General features: G+C 41.1%; 1 protein-coding gene across 1 annotated transcript; it reads right to left on the minus strand.

The window, feature by feature from the left end:
* Window positions 1–310: 310 nt before the first annotated feature.
* Window positions 311–1,499, minus strand: LOC142164156 (uncharacterized). The gene is made up of 4 exons (XM_075221374.1): window positions 1,397–1,499; window positions 975–1,308; window positions 806–887; window positions 311–457 (listed from the first exon to the last, which is right to left on the minus strand). Exons 1-4 carry the CDS (start codon window positions 1,497–1,499, stop codon window positions 311–313), a joined length of 666 nt encoding a protein of 221 aa, XP_075077475.1.
* Between the last annotated feature and the right edge of the window lie 21,274 nt (window positions 1,500–22,773).

Below are 22,773 nucleotides of genomic sequence, written 5' to 3' on the forward strand. Positions count from 1 at the left end.
TTTCATTGATGCAATCTCTTTAGATCTCAACATTCGAGCCCGCCTAACCAAAATGGCCTTCGGATCTTTTTCATAAGCTTGATTCTCATCCAACTGCATTAAAACTGAAATCAAATATATTTTGCTGGTCTTCATAATACTTCCGATGCATGAAAACATAAAGTAACAGATGAACTCCCCACAAGGTGGGTGGCAAAGCAAGCCATTAAGCCACTTCACTACCTCTCTCTAAAATCTCAAACGGACCAATATAACAAGGCCTCAACTTGCCCTTCTTCCCGAATTTCATCCCACCTTTTATAGGAGAAACTCAAAGAAGAAACTTCCCACCCTCAATGAAGGCCACATCATGAAACTTCCTATCAACATAACTCTTCTTCCTGGACTGCGCTGTTCGAAGCTGCTCCTCAATCGACTTCACCCTTTCTAAAGCATCATGAACCAAATCTGTACTCAACTACATAGCCTTAAAAGGATTAAACCAACCAACCATAGAATAACATTGCCTCCCATATAAATCCCCACACAGAGCCATTTGGATACTAGACTGGTAGTTGTTGCTATACGTAAATCTGCCAATAGTAAAAACAGATCTCACTGGCCTCCGAAATCAATAGCATAGGCTCTTAACATATCCTCAATGATCTAAATGGTCCGCTTGGATTGCACATCCGTCTGTGGGTTAAATGCAATATGAAGCTCCATTTGCGTTCCCAACTCTCGCAAAATAGCTATCCAAAAATGCGATGTAAACTGAGTAGACATTTTCAGATATGATAGAAACATGCAAACCACGCAAGCACACAATCTCTCTAATATAGATCTGAGCCAATTTCTCTGAAGTATAAGAAGTCATGACCAAAATAAAATTTGCAAACTTGCTCAATCTGTCAAAAAGACCCAAATAGTATTAAACTTCCTCAAATTCTACGGTAACCCTACCACAAGTTCCATAATAATGTGCTTCAACTTACACTCTGGGATATCTAATCTTTGAAGCAAACCACCTGGTTTCTGATAATCTTACATGACCTGCTGACAATTCAAATACCACGAAACATGTCCAACACCATTTTTTATTCATCCTTCGCAACCAATAATGCTTCTTCAAATCATGGTACATCATTGTAGCACCTGAATAAATATGAGCCTCCTCAAGAATCATCTCCCTCAAACCATCCATATTACAAAAAGAAATTTGGCACTGAAGTTGAAATACACCATCATCGCCAATGAATAGCTTCTTAGAACCACCTCTAAATACCGTGATCTTAAGGTCAAATAATTGGGGATCATCAAACTGACGAGCTTAATGCAATCAAACAAGGATGACTGTGCAACCACACAAGCGAGAACTCTGTTATACTCAAAAATATCACAAATCTATTGGACAAACCTTGAGCATCTATACCCAATGTTTTCTCCACAACTTGAATAAATGATAAACTCCCCACACTCCTCCCCTTCCTACTCAAATCATCCACTACCACATTCGCCATCCCCAGTGTAATGACTCAGCCGATTGCATTATATATTTGAGTCTCGTTCCCTCATTCGATGCCTCCCATATGTTTTTTTTGCTATTTTGTAACTTGCGGGGATAGTTTTTTTTTGTTTTATGTAGGCTTGAGCGTAAATTGGAACACTTAGTCTCATTTTGAAAGCTTAAGTTGATAGAGATGATCAAGGTCTTACTTTTGAGTAAACAACCTCGAATTAGTGATTTGATGGCTCTAGTAGGTTCATATGGTGATTTTGGGCTTAGACATATATATTCAGATTTGGATTTGGAGGTTCCTATAAGGTTTTCGCTATATTTGTCGGAAGTTAGCTTTGGAAGTTTAGAGAGGTTATAGGTTTGAGCGGGAGCTGAGTTTGATGTTATGTGATGACCCAATAGGTCATCTAGAGTTTTGAACCTAAATTCCATGTTTTGAAGCCTCCAGTATCTTCTTTAACGCTTCCTCAATTTGTGTGCCCAGTTCGGGTATTTTTCCGTAAGGCTTTATGTTAAAAATTGATAAAATATAAAATTATGCTTTAAAAATCTATTTATGTTAACTTCGGTCAACATTTTGATCAAGCATAACCGGATCCGTATTTTGATGGACCCGGTGGGTCTGTATCATTATTTGGTACTTGGGTGTATGCCCAAAATCGTATTTGGAGGTCCCTAGCTCGAGTTATTGCTTTTTGTCAAAATTTTAAAGTTTAAAGGTATGACCAACATTTGACTTTGTTTATACGTGGTCCGTATTTTGTTATGGAACTCAGTATATATCCATTTCTATATTTATCACTTGCCTGTCAAAATTGGTGAAAATAGAGTTTGTTTGACGTGATTCGGACGTCCGATTGTAAAAATAGTGATTCTAATGTTTCTTGAAAATTTCATTTGATTTGGCATCCGATTCGTAGTTCTTGTTGTTATTTTTGGTGATTTGATCGCGCAACCGAGTTAGTATGATGTTTTTTGACTTGTGGACATGTTTGGTTTGGAGCCCCGAGGGCTCGGTTGAGTTTTGGATAAGCTACAAAGTGAGTTTGGACTTAAAAAAATAGCAGGTGCAAGTCTGTTATGGTGCAGGTCTCTGACCTCGCAATTCTGAGGTCAGTGTTTGTAGTTGTGAAGGCTTCAATTATTTTCTCGGTCGCAATTGCAAAAAAAATCTTCACATTTGCAAAGAGGGGTGGGTCAACTAAGGCTCGCATTTGATATCTGTGACGACCCGACCGGTCGTCTTAAGAATTAACACCCTGATGCCCTACCAACTGCTTTCCCCAAGTTTATTTCTGCTAATGTGATTTGCCGGGATGTTCGGTTTTGAGTCTCGGGGAGTTTTGAGACACTTAGTCCCTAAATGAGAGCTTAAGTGTTGGAAAGTTGACCGTAGTCGAAACAGTGTGAAGACGGCCTTGAAATAGAAATCCGATAGTTCTGGTAGCTCCGTTAGGTGATTTTGAGGTTAGGAGCATGGTCGAATTGTGTTTTGGAGGTCCGTAGCTAATTTAGGCTTGAAACGCTGAAGATTGAGTTTTTGAAATTTTCGGTTCGATAGCAAGATTTTAATTCAAGGGTTGGAATGTAATTTCGAGAGTTACTTTAGTTCCGTTGTATCATTTGGGATGTGTGTGCAAAATTTCAGGTCATTCGGACGTGTTTTGGTTGGGTTTTTGATCAAAAGCGGAATTCAAATTTTTTTTGAAACTTAGTCTTGAATACGATGTGTTTTGGTTTTTTTCGTATTGTTTGAAGTGTTTTGAAGATTGGTACAAGTTTGAATAAAGTTTTAGGATATGTTTATGCCTTTCATTGTGGTCCCTGGGGCCTCGGGTGTGTTTCGGATGCTCAACGAATCATTTCAAGTTGTTAAAAAGTTGAATGTTCAGCTGTTGCAGAGGGATTTTACCCTCTCCATTTGCAAATGGACCCTCAAATTCACGAAGAGTTAGTGGGGGGTTGATGGAATTTTGCCATTGCATTCGCGAGGTAGTTTCCACGTTCGAGAAGGGTGGTGATGTTTGAGCATCGCGTTCGCGGGAAGGGTATCGCATTCGCGTAGAAGGAAGTGGTCAGCTGGGTTCGAGGTGGAATTCTTCTTCGCGTTCATGAGAGGTGTAATGCATTCGCAAAGGATTGGTCAGTGGAAGCATCGCATTCGCGAGAGCCATGTCGCGTTCGCGTAAGAGGACTTTTGGTCAATGAGTTTATGTGTTTCGCGAACGCGAGGACTTGACCGCGTTCGCGAAGAAGGAATTAAAATACCTGGGCAGAATGTTTGACTTCATAACTCATTTTTATGTGATTAAATACCTGATTAATGGTGGAAAATTTTGGAGAAATGGGTAATTAGGGTTTGAGTTTAAGAGAAACAAAAAAGGGCATTTGAGGGGTCAATTGAACTTCGATTTTAGTGTTCTTGTTATGCATATACTTGTGAGAGTATCAGGATTCCGAAAATATAAATTTCACCCAATTCCGAGATGTGGGCCTGATGGGAGTTTTGGTCATTTTACCTAATTTTGCATATTTGCTTAGAATTTATGTGTAGAATCAGTTAATTGAAGTCTTATTTACGTTATGAAATTGAATTGAATAGATTTGGGCCATTTGGAGTCGAGTACTCGTGGCAAGAGCGTGGTTTCAGATTGATTATTGAGCCGGTTCGAGGTAAGTGGCATGTCTAACCTTGTGTGGGTGACTTTCCCCTTAGGATTGGTATTGTGATAATTGAAATGCCTTGTACGTGAGGTGACGAGTACATACTTGTGCTAATTGTTGAAAATCCGGTTTTCATTAAGTAACTTTAATTGTGTTTTCCCTTTCTATTTATGTTACTTGCACCTTTAAACCTGTTGTTAGTTAGAGAAGCATGTCTAATTGACTTAATTACTTTATTTGCTTTAACTGCCTTATTTGTATTACGTGAAGCATGCTAGGTTAGAATTGTCTGTGTTACCTTGTTATGAAGTTGAGTTTATTTGAGTATTCCTTGTGCCATTGTTGTGTGTTTTACTTTGGGACTACGGGACGACATCCTGGAGATCCCCTGTACGCATTTACGATTTGAGCTGAAGTGTGGGATACTGAGAGATCCCTAGTACGTATATTGAGGATACCAAGAGATCCCTAGCATATATTAAGGATACCGAGAGATCCTCGGGATACCAAGAGATCCCTATCATACATTGAGGATACCAAGAGATCCTCGAAATACTAAGAGATCGCTATCATACATTGAGGATACCAAGATATCCCTAGCATATATTGAGGATACCGAGAAATCCTCGGGATACCAAGAGATCCCTATCATACATTGATGATACCAAGAGATCCTCGGGATACCAAGAGATCTCTAGCCTACATTGAGGATACCGAGAGATCTTTGGGATACCAAGAGATCCCTGGTATATATTGAGGGTACTAAGAGATCCCCGGTTATCATCCTTGTTATGAGTGGTACTTCCTTGCGGTTTGCCTTCATCTCTGTTTCCGTTATTGTACTCTTATTATCCTGTATAGATTCTTTAGTTTCTCAATTGCACTGCTTAACTTATCCTGTCATCTTTATATTATATTTAACCTCAGTAGGGCCCTGACCTTCCTCGTCACTGCCCAACCGAGGTTAGGCTTGGCACTTACTGAGTACCGTTATGGTGTACTCATGCCCCTTCTGTGCATGTTTTTCATGTGCAGATCCAGGTACCACTACTCAGGCCTATCATCCTTGAGGAGGCGACTGTTCTAGAGACTTCGAGGTACATCTGCTGCGTCCACATATCGAGAAGTCCCTTTCTATTCCTGCTTTTAGTATTTAGCCCTTCTGTATTTTTCTATTCTTATTAGACATTCCGGAGTTAGAGCCATGTATAATTGATCTTAGCTTGTGATTCGTGGGTTTCCGGGTCTTGGATTTACATATTGGTATTGAGAGTTAAACATGGTGTATGCCGAGTGGCACATTTAAACACTATTATTACTTTATTCCTATTTTAAATTGTTTTACTTCTGCAAATTTTGGGTTTTCTTCCTCAATTTAGGCTTAACTAGTCGTAGAGACTAGGTTCCATCACGATGGTTCACGGAGGGCAAACCAGGGTCATGATAATATCAAAAGGGTCGCAATTGCGGAGGGCCATAGTTCGCATTTGCGAACAAATCACCGCAAATGTGATGATAGTAGATGTGTGAAGGCTTTATAATTGCGATGGCTTTTTTGCATTTGCGGGGTTTGCAATTATGAACCCTAGGTCACAATTACGACATCTGTGCCTGGTCAAAAGCTAAGTTAGACGGTATCTCTCTCATTCTTTCAAAATTTTAAACTTACAAACCCTAGAGGCGATTTCCCAAGAGCCTTTCTTTCCCAATTCATTAATATGTGATTGGAACCTACTTTCTTTCTATTTTCCATTGCATTTCATAAGATTTAAACCTAAAATCTAGGATTCTCATTATGGAAATTAGGGGTTTGGGTAGAATTAGGGATATTTGTAAAAATGGAATTTAGACCTCAAATCAAGGTCGAATTTCGATACAAATTACATAACCGGGCTCAGGGGAGAATCGGTAATCAGGTTTTGATTCGAATTTTGGGTTTGGACCAAGCGGGTCCAGGAGTTGTCTTTTGTTAAGTTTTTCAATAATGACCTATATTGAATCTTTTGCATTCATGGGTAGTTCATAAGTCTTATTTTAAATCATTTGGTTGATAATTTGCTAAATTTGTTTCGTTCAGAGGCTTGTTCGAAAGCCAAAGTCGTGGTTGAGCTTTGACTTGATTTTTGGAGAGAGATAAATGTCGTGGTTAAGCTTGACTTGAGGGATTAGGACTTATTTGCCTATTTGCCACTTTTTCAAATCTTGGGTACAATGTATATGTGAGGGGACGAGTACTTATGCATTGTGGTTTGGTTAAAGCAAGCGGGTGGGACTTGTTTCTTATAATTTATTGCTTTCTTTGATCATGATATCCACGCTTGGACAAGTTAATTACTAAATTTATCGTTCTTTCTGCATTTATGGGCTATTTGTGATAATTGAGTATTGTTTATGGATTTGAGGTTGGTATTGTGGAACTATTGTTGATGTAAGGTTTGTTCTTGTTTATTATATTTCCCTGTTGTTATATGTTCATTGTTACATGGTAAGGGAAAGTATTAAAGCACGAAGGGTGATGCCGTGCCATGTTTGAGAGTTAAAGCATGAAGGGTGATGTCGTGCTGTGTTTATTATTTCATGATGAAAGTGAGAGTAAAGTACAAATGGTGATGTTGTGCTGTAATTGAGAGTAAAAGAACAAAGGGTGATGCTGTGCCAGTATTACTATTTTATGGTGAGGTTGAGAGTAAAAGAACTAAGGGCAATGTTGTGCATTATTATTAATTATGTTTATTCATTTTACTGGTTGAGGGTTTATTGAATGTTTCTTGTTATCATTCCCGGCTGTAGTTACCGTATCTTGTACCCTTTTCGCATGTCCCCTCCTAATAGTACATGCTTACCCTTTATTTGTTGTTATGTTTTACGTATATTGTGGTCGACATAGGTTTAATTACGTGGATGTCTTTTCTTAGACTCGTCACTACTTCGCCGAGGTTAGGCTCGACACTTATGGAGTACAATGGGTCGGTTGTACTCATACCACACTCTACACTTCTTTTGCAGATTTTGGTACTATTCCCAGCATGTTTGTGAGGCGTATCAGCTTGGATTAGCATTTTGGGACTCGAGGTAGATCTGCTGGCATCCGCAGACTTTGAAGCCCCTTTTTTCTTTCCCTATTTACTTTTCCTTTCATTCGAAGCTCGTGTACTTGTGACTCCGGATTCGGGCTGTACTAGATATGGTATTATTATGCTATTTTATACTTCATTTTAGCTTTATTTCTATCAGATTGGTTAATTGTTCAAGGTGTTTAAAGTTTATAAAAGAATTACTCTAACATTGGCTTGCCTAGCAAGTGAAATTGTTAGATGCCATCACGATCCTGAAGGTAAGAATTCTGGGCCGTGACAAGTTGGTATCAGAGCACTAGGTTTCCTAGGTCTCACAAGTCATCAGTAGGATTAGTAGAGCCTGGAGGATTGGTACAGAGACGTCTGTACTTATCTTCCAGAGGCTATGGAGTTTAGGAACAATTTCACCTTTATTCTTCTCTGTCGTGCGATTTTATTCTCTCATTGATAATTGAAATCTTCTACTCATATTCTCTTGCAGATGGTGAGGACACGTACTACATCTTCAGCTGGATAGCAGCCGAAGCCCCTAGCGGAAGCTCCTACTAGAGGCAAAGCACGAGCCTGAGGTCACACCAAAGGACGAGACAAAGATAGAGCTCGGCCTAGAGCTTGAGAAGCAGCACTAACAGTAGAGCCTCAGGTGGATTTTTATGAGGAAGTTCTAGCTCAGACTATACTTGTTGGACCAGCTCAGGTCCCGGAGGGGTTCATCGCCACCCGAGTGCTTCAGGATGCTCTAGTCGGTTTGGTGGGCCTTATGGAAAGGGTGGCCCAGGACAACAAATTTCCCGTGGCACCAGCCATCTCTCATGCTGGGGGAGGAGAACAGACTCCCACTACCCACACTCTGGAACAAATGGCTCCCAAGTCTGAGACACATATAGCCCCTCCAGTTGGGGTAGTTCAGTCGGCTGTTGCGGCACAGGCCGGTGATAGGCCCGCCATGTCTTCAGAGGGCTTATTGAGATTGGACAAGTTCAAAAAGCTCTTCCTAGTTTAATTCAATGGTGCACCTTTTGAGGACCCACAAGATTATCTTGACCGCTGCCATGATGTGCTGCGAAACATGGGGATAGTTGAGACCAATGGGTTCGATTTTGCTGTGATTCAGATATGGGGTTCTGCCAAGAGGTGGTGGTAGGATTTTGTATCGACTAGACCAGTTGGGTTACCTGCTCTTACTTGGGACAAGTTCTCTCGGCTGTTTCTAGAGAAGTTCCTCCCTATCACACTGAGAAAGGATTACCGCAGAAAAATTTGAGCGTCTCCAACAGGGCAGTATGACTGTTACTTAGTACGAGACCCGTTTTGTGTATCTAGCCCATCATGCTATTCTAATGCTTCCTACCGAGATAGAGAGAGATAGAGAGGAGGTTTATTAATGGGCTCACTCACCCTATTAACTACAGATGGCCAAGGAGACCGAGGGTGAGATTTTCTTTTAGACGACTTCTAATATCGCTAGGCGGATCGAGATGGTTCTTGCACATGAGAGAGGTAAGGGTCTGATAAGAGGACTCATCATTTCGATGGGTTCAGTGGTGCCTCGTTTGGAGGCAGGGGTACTTTTGGTAGAGGCCATCCTCCCAGGCCATTTCATTTAGCGATCCAGGCATCCCAAAGTACTTCAGGTGGTCGTGACCCTCATATGTCTCATTTCGACTAGGTGCCCTTCAGTGCACCACCAGCTCCTTTATAGGTCACCTTCGCTCCAGAGTTATCAGGGTGGTTACTCAGGTCAACAGGGTCAGTTTTAGGGTAAGCAGTCACAGCAGACGAGGTCCTGTTATACTTATGGTGATCAGAGGCACATTGCTAGATTTTGACCTTGGGTACCGGGCAACTCACAACAGCAGGGTTCTCGTGCCATGGTCCCAGCACTCGTTGATTCACTGCTTGCTCCGCCAGATAGAGGTATGGGTCAGGCAGCGAGAGGTGGAGGTCAGGCTATTAGAGGTGAAGGTCAGGCCACTAGAGGTGGAGTCCATCAAGCTAGGGCCCATCCCAGAGACGTAGTTCAGAGAGGATGGGTTCAGCCCCAATATTATGCTTTCCCAACCAGGCCTAAGTCGAAGTCATCTGACACTATTATCACATGTATTGTTCCAGTTTGCCTTAGAAATGCTTCAGTTATATATTATCCGGGCTCTACTTATTCCTATGTGCCATCCTATTTTACTTCATATTTTAATCACCTCGTGATTCTTTGAGTGCCCATGTGTATGTGTCCACACCTGTGGGAGGTTCTATTGCTGTAGATTGTGTCTATCACTCGTATGTGGTTACCATTAGGAGTCTTGAGACTAGCATAGATCCTCTACTTCTCGATATGGTAGATTTTGATGTTATCTTAGGTATGGATTGGCTGTCACCTTATCATGCAATTTTGGATTGTCATGCCAAGATGTTGACCTTAGCCTTACATGAGTTGCCTCGATTAGAGTGGAGGGGGACTCGTGGCCATTCAACCAGGAGGGTTATCTCTTATGTGAAGGCTCGACATATGGTCGAGAAGGGGTGTCTAGCTTATCTGGATTATGTCTGTGATTCTAGTGATTCCTGTGCGGAGGTTCCTTCCATGGATTCAGTACCGGTTATTTGTGAGTTTCTAGAGATGTTCCCTGCAAATCTGCTAGGGATGCCACCCGATAGAGATATGGACTTCTGTATTGATTTGGCTCCGGGCACTTAACCCATTTCTATTCTGTCATACTGTATGGCCCCGCCAGACTTGAAAGAATTGAAGGAGTAGTTGCAAGATTTACTTGATAAGGACTTCATTAGACCTAGTGTCTCTCCCTGGGGTGCGTCTGTGTTGTTCGTGAAGAAGAAAGATGGATCAATGAGGATATGGATAGATTGTTAGTAGTTGAACAAAGTCACAGTCAAGAACAAGTATTCATTGCCGAGGGTTGATGACTTATTTGATTAGCTTTAGGGTGATAAGGTATTTTTGAAGATTGATTTGAGGTCTGGCTACCATCAGTTGAGGATCTGGCCATCTGATGTCCCTAAGACAACTTTTCAGACTCGGTATGGGCATTATGAGTTTCTAGTGTCGTTATTTGGGCTGACAAATGCCCCAACAACATTTATGGATTTGATGAACCGGGTGTTCAAGCCGTATTTGGATTCTTTTGTTATTGTGTTTATTGATGATATCTTGATCTACTCCCGCAGTCAGGAAGAGCACAAGCAGCATCTTCGAATCGTACTTCAGACTTAGAGAGATAGTAGTTACATTACATGTTTTCAAAGTGCGAGTTTTGGTTTGACTCAATCACTTTCTTAGGGCACGTCGTATCGGCAGAAGGCATTCAGGTTGATCCTAAAAAGATTGAGGCAGTTCAGAACTAGCCTAGACCTACTTCAGGTATGGAGATCCGGAGTTGTTTGGGTTTTGCAGGATATTACCGTAGATTCGTATAGGGATTTTCATCTATAGCATCCCCATTGACCAGTTTGACCTAGAAGGGTGCCCCGTTCAAATAGTCAGACGAGTGTGAGATGAGCTTTCAGAAGTTCAAGACTGCATTGACTACCACGCCACTGTTGGTGTTGACTACAGGTTCAGGATCTTATACATTTTATTGTTATGCATCTCATATTGGGCTTGGTGCAGTATTGATGCTGGATAGCAGAGTAATTACATATGTTTCACAACAGTTGAAGGTTCATGAGAAGAATTACCCTGTTCATGACATAAAGTTGGCAGTCATTGTTCATTCGCTGAAGATTTGGAGGCATTATCTTTATGGCATGTCATGCGAGGTATTCATGGATCATCGAAAGTTGCAGTATTTGTTAAAACAGAAGGATCTCAACTTGAGGTGGTTGGAGCTATTGAAAGACTATGATATCACCATCTTGAATCATCCCGAGAAGGCCAATGTGGTGGCCGATGCCTTGAGTAGAAAGGTAGTGAGTTTGGGAAGCCTTGCGTACATCCCAGTCGGTGACAGACTGTTTGCATCAGATGTTCAGGCTTTGGCCAATCAGTTTGTGAGGTTGGATGTTCCAGAGGCCAGTCGTGTTCTAGCTTGTACACTCGCTCAGTCTTCCTTATTTGAGCACTTCAGGGAGCGGCAGTATGACGACCCTCATTTGCTTGTCTTAGGGACACAGTGCTGCATGGTAGTGCCAAGCAGATTACTGTTGGAGATGACGGATTTTTGAGGATGCAGGGTCATATTTGTATGCATAATATAGATGGACTTCGTGAGTTAATTCTTGAGGAGGCCCACAGTTCCTGGTTTTTTATTCATCTGGGTGCCGCCAAGATGTATCAGGACTTGCGGCAACATTATTGGTGGAGGAGGATGAAGAAGGATATAGTGGCATATGTAGCTCAGTGTCTAAATTGTCAGCAAGTAGAGTATGAGCATTAGAGACCTGGTGGTTTGCTTCAGAAGTTAGAGATCCTGAGTGGAAGTGGGAGCGTATCACTATGGATTTTGTGGACAGGCTAACCAAGTCAACGAATTTTATTCTTGTGGTTGTTACCTATTGTTCATAGTGGTTAGCTGAGATCTACATTCGTGAGATCGTTCATCTTCACGATGTTCCCGTGTCTATTATTTCTGATCGAGGTGCGTAGTTCACCTCGCACTTCTGGAGGGTAGTACAATGTGAGTTGGTCACGCAGTTTGAGTGAGAGCACAATATTTCATCCTTAGATGGACGGACAGTCCGAGCGCACTATTAAGATATTGTAGGATATGCTCCATGCGTGTGTTATAGATTTCGAGGGTTCTGATGATCAATTTTTTCCACTTGCGTAGATTTCCTACAACAACAGCTACCAGTCGACCATTCAGATAGCTCCCTATTCGGCATTATATGGGAGGTAGTGTCGATAGCTAGTTGTATGGTTCGATCTAAGGGAGGCTCGGTTGTTGGGTACAGATTTGGTACAAGATTCCTTGGATAAGGTCAAGGTCATTCAGGATCGACTTCACACAGCTAAGTCTAGATAGAAGATTTATGGCAACTGAAGAGTTTGTGATGTTGCATTCATGGTCAGAGAGAGGATGTTGCTCTGGGTTTCACACATGAAGGGTGTGATGAGGTTCGGAAAGAAGAGCAAGTTGAGCCCTAGGTATATCGGACCTTTTGTGATTCTTCAGATAGTGGGTGAGGTGGCTATAAAGCTCGTATTACCACCTAGTATGTCAACAGTCCATTCGGTGTTCCATGTGTCCATGCTCTGGAAGTGTTATGGTGATCCGACCCATGAGTTATATTTCAGCTCAGTCCAGTTGGATAATGATTTGACTTATAAGGAGTAGTCGGCAACTATTTTAGCCCTGCAGGTTCGATAGTTGAGGTTTAAGAGATACCCTTCAGTTTGAGTGCAATGGAGAGGTCAGACCGTCGAGGCAGCTACTTGGGAGTCCGAGTTGGACATGTGGAGTACATATCCACACCTTTTCACCAGTCCATGTACCTTTCTATGTCCGTTCTAGGACGAACGGTTGTTTTAGAGGTGGAGAATGTGATGACCCGAAAGGTCATCTAGAGTCTTAAACCTAAATTTCGTGTTTCCAAGCCTCCAATAGCTTCGTTAAGCCTTCCTCGATTTGCGCTCACAGTTCGGGTATTTTTCTGGAAGTCTTTATGTTAATAATTGATAAAATTTGGAATTATGCTTTAAAATCCTTTTGAGTTAATTTCGGTCAACATTTTGAGCAAATCGACTCGAATCCCTATTTTAACTATCCTGATGGGTCCGTATTATGATTAGGGACATAGGCGTATGCCGTAATGAATTCGGAGGTCCCTAGCTCGAGTTATTTCTTTTTCTCAAAATGTTGAAGTTTAAACGTTTAAAGAGTTTAAGGGTTTGACCAATGTTTGACTTTTTATATACAAGGTCCGTATTTTGGTTCCGGAACTCGGTATAGGTCCATTTTTAAAGTTATGACTTGTTTATCAATATTCGTGAAAATGTAGTTAGTTTGGCGTGGAAATAGCAATTCCAAAGTTTCTTGAAAATTTTATTTGATTTGGTGTCTGATTCGTAGTTCTAGATGTTATTTTGGCAATTTGATCGCACAAATAAGTTTGTATGATATTTTTGGACTGTGATAATGTTTGATTTGGAGCCCTGAGGGCTCGACTACGTTTTGGATAGGCTTCGGAGTGAGTTTGGACTTAGAAAATTAGCTGGTGCAAGTCTGTTCTGGTGTAGTTCTCTAACCTCGTAATTTCAAGGTCAGTGTTCGCAATTGCAAAGGGCCCGATTTTATCTCTTGGTTGCAAATGTGAAGAAAATCTTTGCATTTGCGAAGAGGGGTGGGTCAGCTAAGGCTCGTTTTTTGCAATGTAAAGAGTCGCAATTGCGGAGGGCCATAGTTCGCATTTGTGAACAAATCTCCGCAAATTCGATGATAGTAGAGGTGGGAAGGCTTCACAATTGCGATGGCTTTTTCGCATTTGCGGGATTCGCAATTGCGAACTCTAGGTCGCAATAGCGATATCTGCGCCTGGTCAAAAGCTGAATTTCCCTTATTCTTTCAAATTTTCAAACATAGAAATCCTAGATGCGATTTTCCTAAGAGCCCTTCTTCTCTGATTCATTGGTAAGTGAATCTAACCTACTTTCTTTCCATTTTCCATTGCATTTTATAAGATTTTAACCTAAAATCCGGGGATTTTTGTAAAATTGGAATTTAGACCTCAAATTGAGGTCGGATTTCAAAAGAAATTACATAACCGGGCTCAGGAGTTAATGGGTAATCAAGTTTTGGTCTGAATTTCGAGTTTCGACCAAGCGAGCCCGGGAGTTGACTTTTGTTGACTTTTTCAATAATGACCTAAATTGAATCTTTTGTATTCATGGGTAGTTCCTACGACTTATTTTAAATCATTTGGTTGAAAATTTGCTAGATTTGGTTGGTTCAGAGGCATGTTCGAAAGGCAAAGCTATGGTTGAGCTTTGACTTGAGGTATTAGGACTTCATTTCCTATTTTCTACTTGTTCAAATCTTGGGTGCTACGTATATGTGAGGTGGCGAGTACTTATGTGTTGTGGTTGGGTTAAAGCATGCGGGTGGGACTTGTTTCTTGTAATTTATTGCTTTCTTTGATCATGATATCCATGCTCATACTAGTTAATTACTAAATTGATCATTTTTTCAACATTTATCGGCAATATGTGATAAATGAGTATTATTTCTATAGATAAGGTTGGTATTGTAGAACCATTGTTCACGTAAGGTTTGTTCTTGTTTATTCTATCTCTTTGTTGTTATATGTTCACTGTTACATGGCAAGGGAGAGTGTTAAAGCACGAAGGGTGATGTCATGCCATATTTATTGTTTCATTATGAAATTGAGAGTAAAGTATGAAGGGTGATGTCGTGCCGTATTTATTGTTTCATTATGAAATTGAGAGTAAAGCACGACGGTTGATGCCGTTCCAGTAATACTGTGTTATGGTGAGGTTGCGAGTAAAAGCACGAAGGGTGATGCCGTGATGTTTTATTCATTATGTTTATTTGTTTTACTGGTTGGAGGTTTATTGACTGTTTCTTGTTATCATTCCCTGTTGTAGTTATCGTATCTTGTACCCCTTTCGCATGCCCCATCCTAATAGTACATGCTTAGCCTTTTTGTTGTTATGTTGTACGTATATTGTTCTCTGCATAGGTTTAATTGTTTGGGTGTCCTGTCATAGCCTCGTTACTACTTCGTGGAGGTTAGGCTCGACACTTACTGGGTACAATGGTTCGGTTGTACTCATACTATAGTTTGCACTTCATGTGTAGACTTTGGTATTGGTCCCAGCTGTCCATGAGGCGTATCAACTTGGATTAGCATTTGGAGACTCAGGAGAGATCTATTGGCATCCGTAGACCATGAAGTCCCCTTACTTAATCCCTATTTATTGTTCCTTTCATTCGAGGAAATTTTACTTATTTCAAACCCTATTTGTAGAAACTCTAGAAGCTCGTGTACTTGTGACTCTAGATCCGGGTTGTACAAGATATGGGATTATTATAATATTTCATACTTCATTTTAGATTTATTTTTGTCTGATTAGTTAATTATTCAATGTGTTTAAAATTGGTAAAAGAATTACTCTAATGTTGGCTTGCCTAGCAAGTGAAATGTTGGGTGCCATCATGATCTCGAAGGTGGGAATTCTGGATCGTGACAAGTTACCAGGTTTCTATTAGTGTTTCGGGACTTTGGATAGGTTTATGTAGTTGATGGTAACTTGTGTACAATATTTGGTTGTAATACAAAATGTCTAAGTATGATTCAAATGCACTCGGCCAAGTTGGGATGTTTGGAACTTAATAGAAAGATTTTGATCTCCGATTTTTTATTTTGAAGTTATTTGTAGTGCTTGAACCCTTAGATAAGCTTAAGGGGTGATGCTTCATGCTCAAGTGAAAGGGAGAACGGTAGGGGTGGTTTTGCCCATCGCATTCTCGACAAGAGGTTCGCATTCGTGTAATGTTTTGGTCAGGAGCATTAGGTTCGCGTATGTGCGAGAACATTCAAAATGGTGTGGAGTAAGGGGAGTAGTTTGTCTTCATGTTCTCATGGGTGTTCCCAAATTCGCATAGAGGCAGAGCCTGGTTGGAGGGGTTGGGCTTTGCATTCTCGAAGGGGAGTTCACATTCGCGGAGGGTGGATTGGTTTTTGTGAATGCAAGACTTCAAATACGATTTCGTAGGGTTGATTTGGGTAGATACATATTTGTGCTTTGCTATAGCAAAGCTTTTGACCATGATCATGAAAGGTAGTGCTTGACATACCACTTAAGCGTTATATTTTGGGATTTTATCCATTCTCTCAAATTAGGAACCCTAGACTTCGAGATGAGGATATTTTGAAATCAATTTCACCCTAGGGCACCAGATGTCAGCCATACCCCCCCCAAGGTTGGGGTATGACATTACCAGGGTGGTTATTCAGGTTGATAGGAATAGTTCTAGGGTCAGCAGTCACGTCTGTCGATGGTTTGTTTTGTATGTGGGTATCTGATGCATGTAGCGATGTTTTTCCCTATGCCATAAAGCAAGTATGCCACAACAGGGTACTCACACCATGATTCCGGCACCGATGTCTCCACCACCTGCATAGCCCACTAGAGGCGATGGTCAGGTATCTTGTGGTACATGCTAGACCATTAGAGGTGGAGGACAATTAGTGAGAGGTCGTCCTAGAGTTAGATGACATGTTTGTAGGGCTCGGCCCCATTGTTATGCATTTCTAGCTAGACTTAGGTGAAGTCATTCGATACAATTATTATAGGTATTATCTCAGTTTGTCATAGAGATACCTCTGTGTTGTTTCATCCAAGTTCCACAAACTCCTATGTGTCTTTATATTTTGCTTCGCATTTGAGTATGCCTTGTGATTCTCTTTATATTCCTATTTTTTTTGTCGAAACTAGTTGGCGATTCAATAGTAGTTGATCAAGTATACTAGTCTTATATTGTCACTATGAATGGTTTTGATACTGTAGTGGGTATTTTGTTGTTGATTATGGTGGATTTTGAGGTCATTCTTAATATAGATTGGTTGTCCTTGTAGCATGCTATCTTGGATTGTCATGACAAGACTATGATTATTGCCATGGAGAGGGACTCATGATCACTCCACTAGCAGGGTGGTTGTATATTTGAAGGCTCTATGTATGATTGAGAAGGGGTGTTTAGTGTATTTTGCTTATATCCATCATTCTACTGCGAAGGTTCCTTTTATGGATTCGGTCGATTCTTAGTGAGTTTCAAGAGGTGTTTCCTACAAATATATCAGGTATGACACCTAACAAGGATATCGACTTTTGCATTTATTTGGTTTCGGGCACTCAGTCTATTTTTATTCCACCATACCATATGGCTCCAGCTTAGTAAAAGAAATTGAAGGATTAGTTGTAAAGTTTGCTTGACAAGGGATTCATAAACGGAGTGTTTTATCCTAGGATGCACCAGTGTTGTTTGTTCATAAAAACGATGGATCGATAAGGATGTGCATAAATTATCGGCAATTTAACAAGGCACTATAAAAAACAAGTATTTGTTGCCTAGGAGGATTGATGATTTATTTGACCAACTTCAGGGTGCCAAGGTGTTTTCCATGATTAATTTTAGATTTGTCCACCAACAGGTGAATTAGGGCCTCGGATGTCCCTAAGATAGCTTTAAGGACTCGTTATGGTCATTACGAGTTTTTGGTAATGTCATTTAGCTTGATTAATGCTCCAACAACCTTCATGGATTGGATGAACCGAGTTTTCAAGCCTTATTTGGATTCCTTCGCGATTTTCTTCATTGATGATATTCTAGTTTGCTCTCGCCGTAGAGAGCAGCATGAGCAGCACCTGCGGATTGTGCTTCATACATTGAATAGTCGTCAATTGTATGTTATTTTCTTTATGTGTGAGTTATGGTTAGACTTAGTTGCCTTTTTGGATCATGTTGCATCTTTCGAGGGTATCAAGGTTGATCATTAGAAGATAGAGGCAATTCAGAATTGTCCTAGACATACTTCAGTTACAGAGATTCAAAGCTTCTTGGAGGGGTTTTTATCTTTTCAGTCCCATTGAGCAAGTTAACTAAGAAGGGAACTCTTTCATATGGTCTGACAAGTGTGAGGAGTACTTTCAGAAGCTCATATTGCCTTGAATACAGCCCCAGTGTTGGTGTTGTCCACAGGTTTGGGATCTTACACTTTGAATTATGATGCTTCACATGTCGGACATGGCGCGATAGTGATACAGGGTGGTAAGGTTATTTCCTACATGTCATGTCAGTTGAAGGTCTATGGAAAAAATTACCTTGTGTATGACTTGGAGTTACCAGCCATTGTTCATACATTCAAGATTTGGAGGAACTCTCTTTACAGCATTCCATGCAATGTCTACACCGACCATCGGAGTCTTCAACATCTGTTCAAGCAAAAGGATCATAAAAGGCAGTGGTGATGGTTAGAGTTATTGAAAGTCTATGATATCACCATATTATATCATCCGAGGAATGCAATTGTGGTGGTTGATGCCTTGAGTAGGAAGGCATATAGCATGGGTAGTTTGGCATTTTTATCGGCAGTGGAGAGGCTATTAGCCATGGATGTTAAGGCTTTGGCTAACAGGTTTGTGAGATTTGATGTTTCCGATGCTATTAGGGTTCTTGCTTGTGTGATGGTCCAGTCATTTTTGTCATAGCGCATCAAGGCTCGCCAATTTGATGATCCTCACTTGTTGGTGTTGATAGACACAGTGCAACAGGGTGGTGCTAAGAAGATTGTGCTTGAGGTGATGGTGTTATGCGTCATCACGACCGTATTTGTGTTTCTAATGTTGATTGGTTGAGAGAGTTTATCCTCAAGGATACTCGTAATTAATGCTATTCCATTCACCCATGCGTCACGGAGATGTACCGTGACTAGAAGTAGCACTATTGGTGGGAAAAGATGAACAAAGAAATTGTTGGACATGTCACCCAATGTTTGAATTGTCAACAGGTTAAGTACGAACATCAAAAATCGGGTGAGTTAACTCAGAAGTTGGTGATACCGGAGTTGAAGTGGCAGCGCAACACTATGGACTTTTTGGTAGGCTTATGACGGACCTTGAGAAAATATGATGTTGTTCGGGACATTGTTGACCGGTTGACTAAGTCCGCATACTTCATTCCGGTGATGACATAATATTCTTCAAAGATTAGCTCAGATTTACATCTGGGGGATTATCCACCTGCACAATGTGCCCATTTCTATCATATTAGACTCTGCATGTAGTACATGTTACACTTTTGAAGAGTCGTGTAGAGTTACATGGGCATGCAGGTTAAGTTGGGCACCACATTTCACCCTTAGATGGATGGACGATCCAGTGACGATTCAGATTTTGGAGGATATGTTGCAGGCATGCTTTATGGATTTCGATGGTCAACGGGATGAATTTTTACCTCTAGCGGAGTTCGCCTACAACAACATCTATCAACCGACTATCCAGATGGCTCTATTTGAGGCCTTATATGGGATGCGATGTCATTCTCTAGTTGGATGGTTGATCCTAGTGAGGCTAGATTGTTGGGCATAAATTTGGTTCATTTTTCTTTGGAGAAGGTGAAAGGGATTCAGGTGCGCCTTCACACAGCTCAGCCGAGGCAGAAGATTTATGCTTAAAGGTTTGATATTTGGGTTACATGGAAGGTAAGAAGGTTCTTCACCGAGATTCGCCTATAAAGGATGTGATATGATTTGGTAAGAAGGGCAACTTGAGCTCGAGGTTTATTGTCCCATTTGAGATCTTGGAGAAAGTTGGGGAGGTTGCTTATAGGCTTGCATTGCCTTCTTTCTTAATGGGAGGCCATCCGGTATTTCATGTTTCCATGCATCAGAAGTTGCTGATAGGTCACATGTGTTAGACTTTAGCATGTTGCAACTTGATAAGAATTTGACCCATAAGGAAAAGTCGGTGGCTATTCTAGATCGGCTGGTTCGAAATTGGAGAGTTTTTCTTCTGTAAAAGTGTGTTGGAGAGGTCAGCCGATTTAGGAGGCTACTTGGGAGTCTAATCCCGATAATATGAGTAGATACCCCCACCTTTTTGTCAGTCCAGGTAAATTTCTATATCCGTTCAAAGATGAACATTTCTTTGAGAGGTTGTCATGACCCGGAATTCCCATCCTCGGGAGTCATGATGGAGCCTACTCGTAGAAGTTAGGCAAGCCATGAACTTAGAAGCCACTAACTCATTCGTTTTTATACATGTTTCGCCAGTTAAATTATCAATGATTAAGCATATAAATGACAGCGGAAAATAAAATTTAGCGGAAGTCTTAAATAAATATGAAAACGAAAATGTCTCAAAGAGCATCATGTGCCTCTAACCAGAACCTGGTGTCACAACATCCACGGACTACTAAGAGTACTAAATACAACCATTTGAAAGAAATATAGCACTGTTTGTCTCGAATACATGAGATAACAGAATATGAAATAAGATAGAAGAGAAGTCGGGCCTGCGGATGCCTGCAAGGCTACCTTGGTGTCTCAGTGGACTGAAGGCTGGCTCCCGAGCTACTGTTGCTGACAAAAGGCTACTCCGATATCTGCAAAGAGTGTAGAGTGTAGTATCAGCACAATTGACCCCATGTGCTGGTAAGTGTCTGTCCTAACCCTGGCGAGGTAGTGACGAGGCTAGGACCAGACTCCAGATAAACTTGTGCAGTTATATAACATATGGCAGAAAGTAACAAGTAATAAGCAATTAAAGCTAGGGAAGGGAAACATGTTTCGGGGGTAGCTGACAAAACAAAATAACAAGAAATAACAAGGAAGCTAACAATATAACTTCTAACACAGTTAAAGAGAAGTAAAGACAGCTTTCACTTTCAGTTTCCATCTTGTTGCAGGCGTGCAACCCGATCCTATTTGTCATATCTTGTGGTAGGCATACCACCCGCTCCCATTTCATCATATCTTGTGGTAGGCGTACGACCCGCTCCCATTTCATAATATCTTGTGGTAGGCGTACCACCCGCTCTCATTTCATTATCTTGTGGTAGGCGTACCACCCGCTCCTATTTCATTATCTTGTGGTAGGTGTACCACCCGCTCCCATTTCATTATCTTGTGGTAGGCATACCACTCGCTCCCTTTTATAGTTCATCACACAATCACAAGAAATCCGGCAAGGAACATATGTGATATAATAACTTCCCGGCAAGGGAACAAAAGCAATATAAAAATTTCCCGGCAAGGGAACAACAATATTGAAATAGTCATCCCGGCAAGGGAGAATCAGCTATAACCAATCTCACTTAGCTGGTACTCAATTCAATTAATGGAAATTCTCAATCATAGAAGATCATTAATTAAAGCATACAAAGTGTCACTCAAGAACACAACAACTTTCAATTTATGACCCACGTCCATGCTTGACACCAACGTATAGATACTCGTCACCATTCCTATACGTAGTACTCAACAAGAGGCAAGTAGCAAGTATGACTGAACTCCAAATCCCTTAAGCTAGGGTTAGACTAAACACTTACCTCGAACTTTCACGACCAACTCAAGCTCGAACACTGCTTTTCCTCTCAAATTCGGCTCCAACCCAATCAAATCTATACATAATTAACTCGATATCATCAATAAGTGCTAAACAATCCGATTCAAATGTTCAATTATAACATTCCAATCATTCTTCCCAAAATCCCAAAAATTGCCCCGGGCCCACTTGGTCAAAACACGAGGTTCAGACCAAAATCCGATCACCCATTCGCCCACGAGCCCAAATATATAATTTGTTTTTAAATCCGACCCCAAAACGAGATCTAAATCACAAATAATCAAAAAGCCCTAACTCTACCCAAATCCCTTATTTCTACCCTTAATTACATGTTTTAGGCCTAAAACTCTAGAGGGTGTTGATGGAAAATGAAGAAAACAAGTTAAAGATTACTTACCCAAGAGATTATGGTGAAGAGAAGCTTTAAAAATCGCCTAAGAGCTTTGGAGAAGAAGTGTTTTGTGAAATTTTTATAAAATCCCGAAAGTGTTCTGTTTTTAGCCTTTTTAAAATCAGTGGGCGAAAATTCCCTTCGCGTTCGCGAGTGACACTTCGTGTTCGCGATGGTCAGGCTGGGTGAGCCTTCGTGTTCGCATACACGGGCTCGCGTTCGTGGAGAGTAATCTCCTCGAGCCCTCGCATTCGCGTCCAAGGGTTAGCGTTCGCGTAAGACAACTACCACACCCCCTGGCCAGGCCCATTTGGCCTTCGCGTTCGCGTGGCCAGGACCGCGTTCGCAAAGGGTTGTCCCACCCCCCCAAAGCCTTGCTTTCGCGACCTAAGCTATGTTTTCGCATAGAAGGAAATTCCTTCAGCAACAATTAACTCATCGCGTTCGTGTGGGTACTCCTGCGAACACGAAGAAGGAAGTACCAGAAACCCAATAGCTGAGAAACCTGCAACATTTTCTAAGTCCGAAACCCTCCGACACACATCTGAATCACACCCGAGCCCTCGGGGCTCCTAACCAAACATACGTACTAACTCAACAACTTCATAGGAACTTATCCATGCGATCAAATCGCCAAAATAACCTCAAAATCAAAGGATGTTTCTCAAACTTCATAAAACATCAACTTTAGCAATTTAGGTCTGAATCACGTCAAACGGACTCCGTTTTCAACAAAATTTTACTGAAATGACGTAAACCATATGTAAGTCCTATACCGGGCGCCGGAACCAAAATACGAGCCTAATACCATCGCTTTCTAATCAGATTTCGTTTCAAAATTCCTTAAACATTTTTAGAAAATAATTTTACTTAAAAATTCATTTCTCGGACTTGGGACCTCGGAATTCGATTCCGAGCAAAGGCCCAAGTCCCACATTTTTCTACAGACCCTATGGGACCGTCAAATCACGGGTCCGGTTTCGTTTACCCAAAATATTGACCGAAGTCAAATTTATTCATTTTAAACTCAAATTTCATCATTTTTCACAGAATTTCAAATTTAGGTTTTCCGTCTATGCGCACGAATTGTGCACGCAAATCG

Source organism: Nicotiana tabacum, chromosome 1 (assembly GCF_000715075.1).
Source record: "Nicotiana tabacum cultivar K326 chromosome 1, ASM71507v2, whole genome shotgun sequence".
Lineage (NCBI taxonomy): Eukaryota > Viridiplantae > Streptophyta > Magnoliopsida > Solanales > Solanaceae > Nicotiana > Nicotiana tabacum.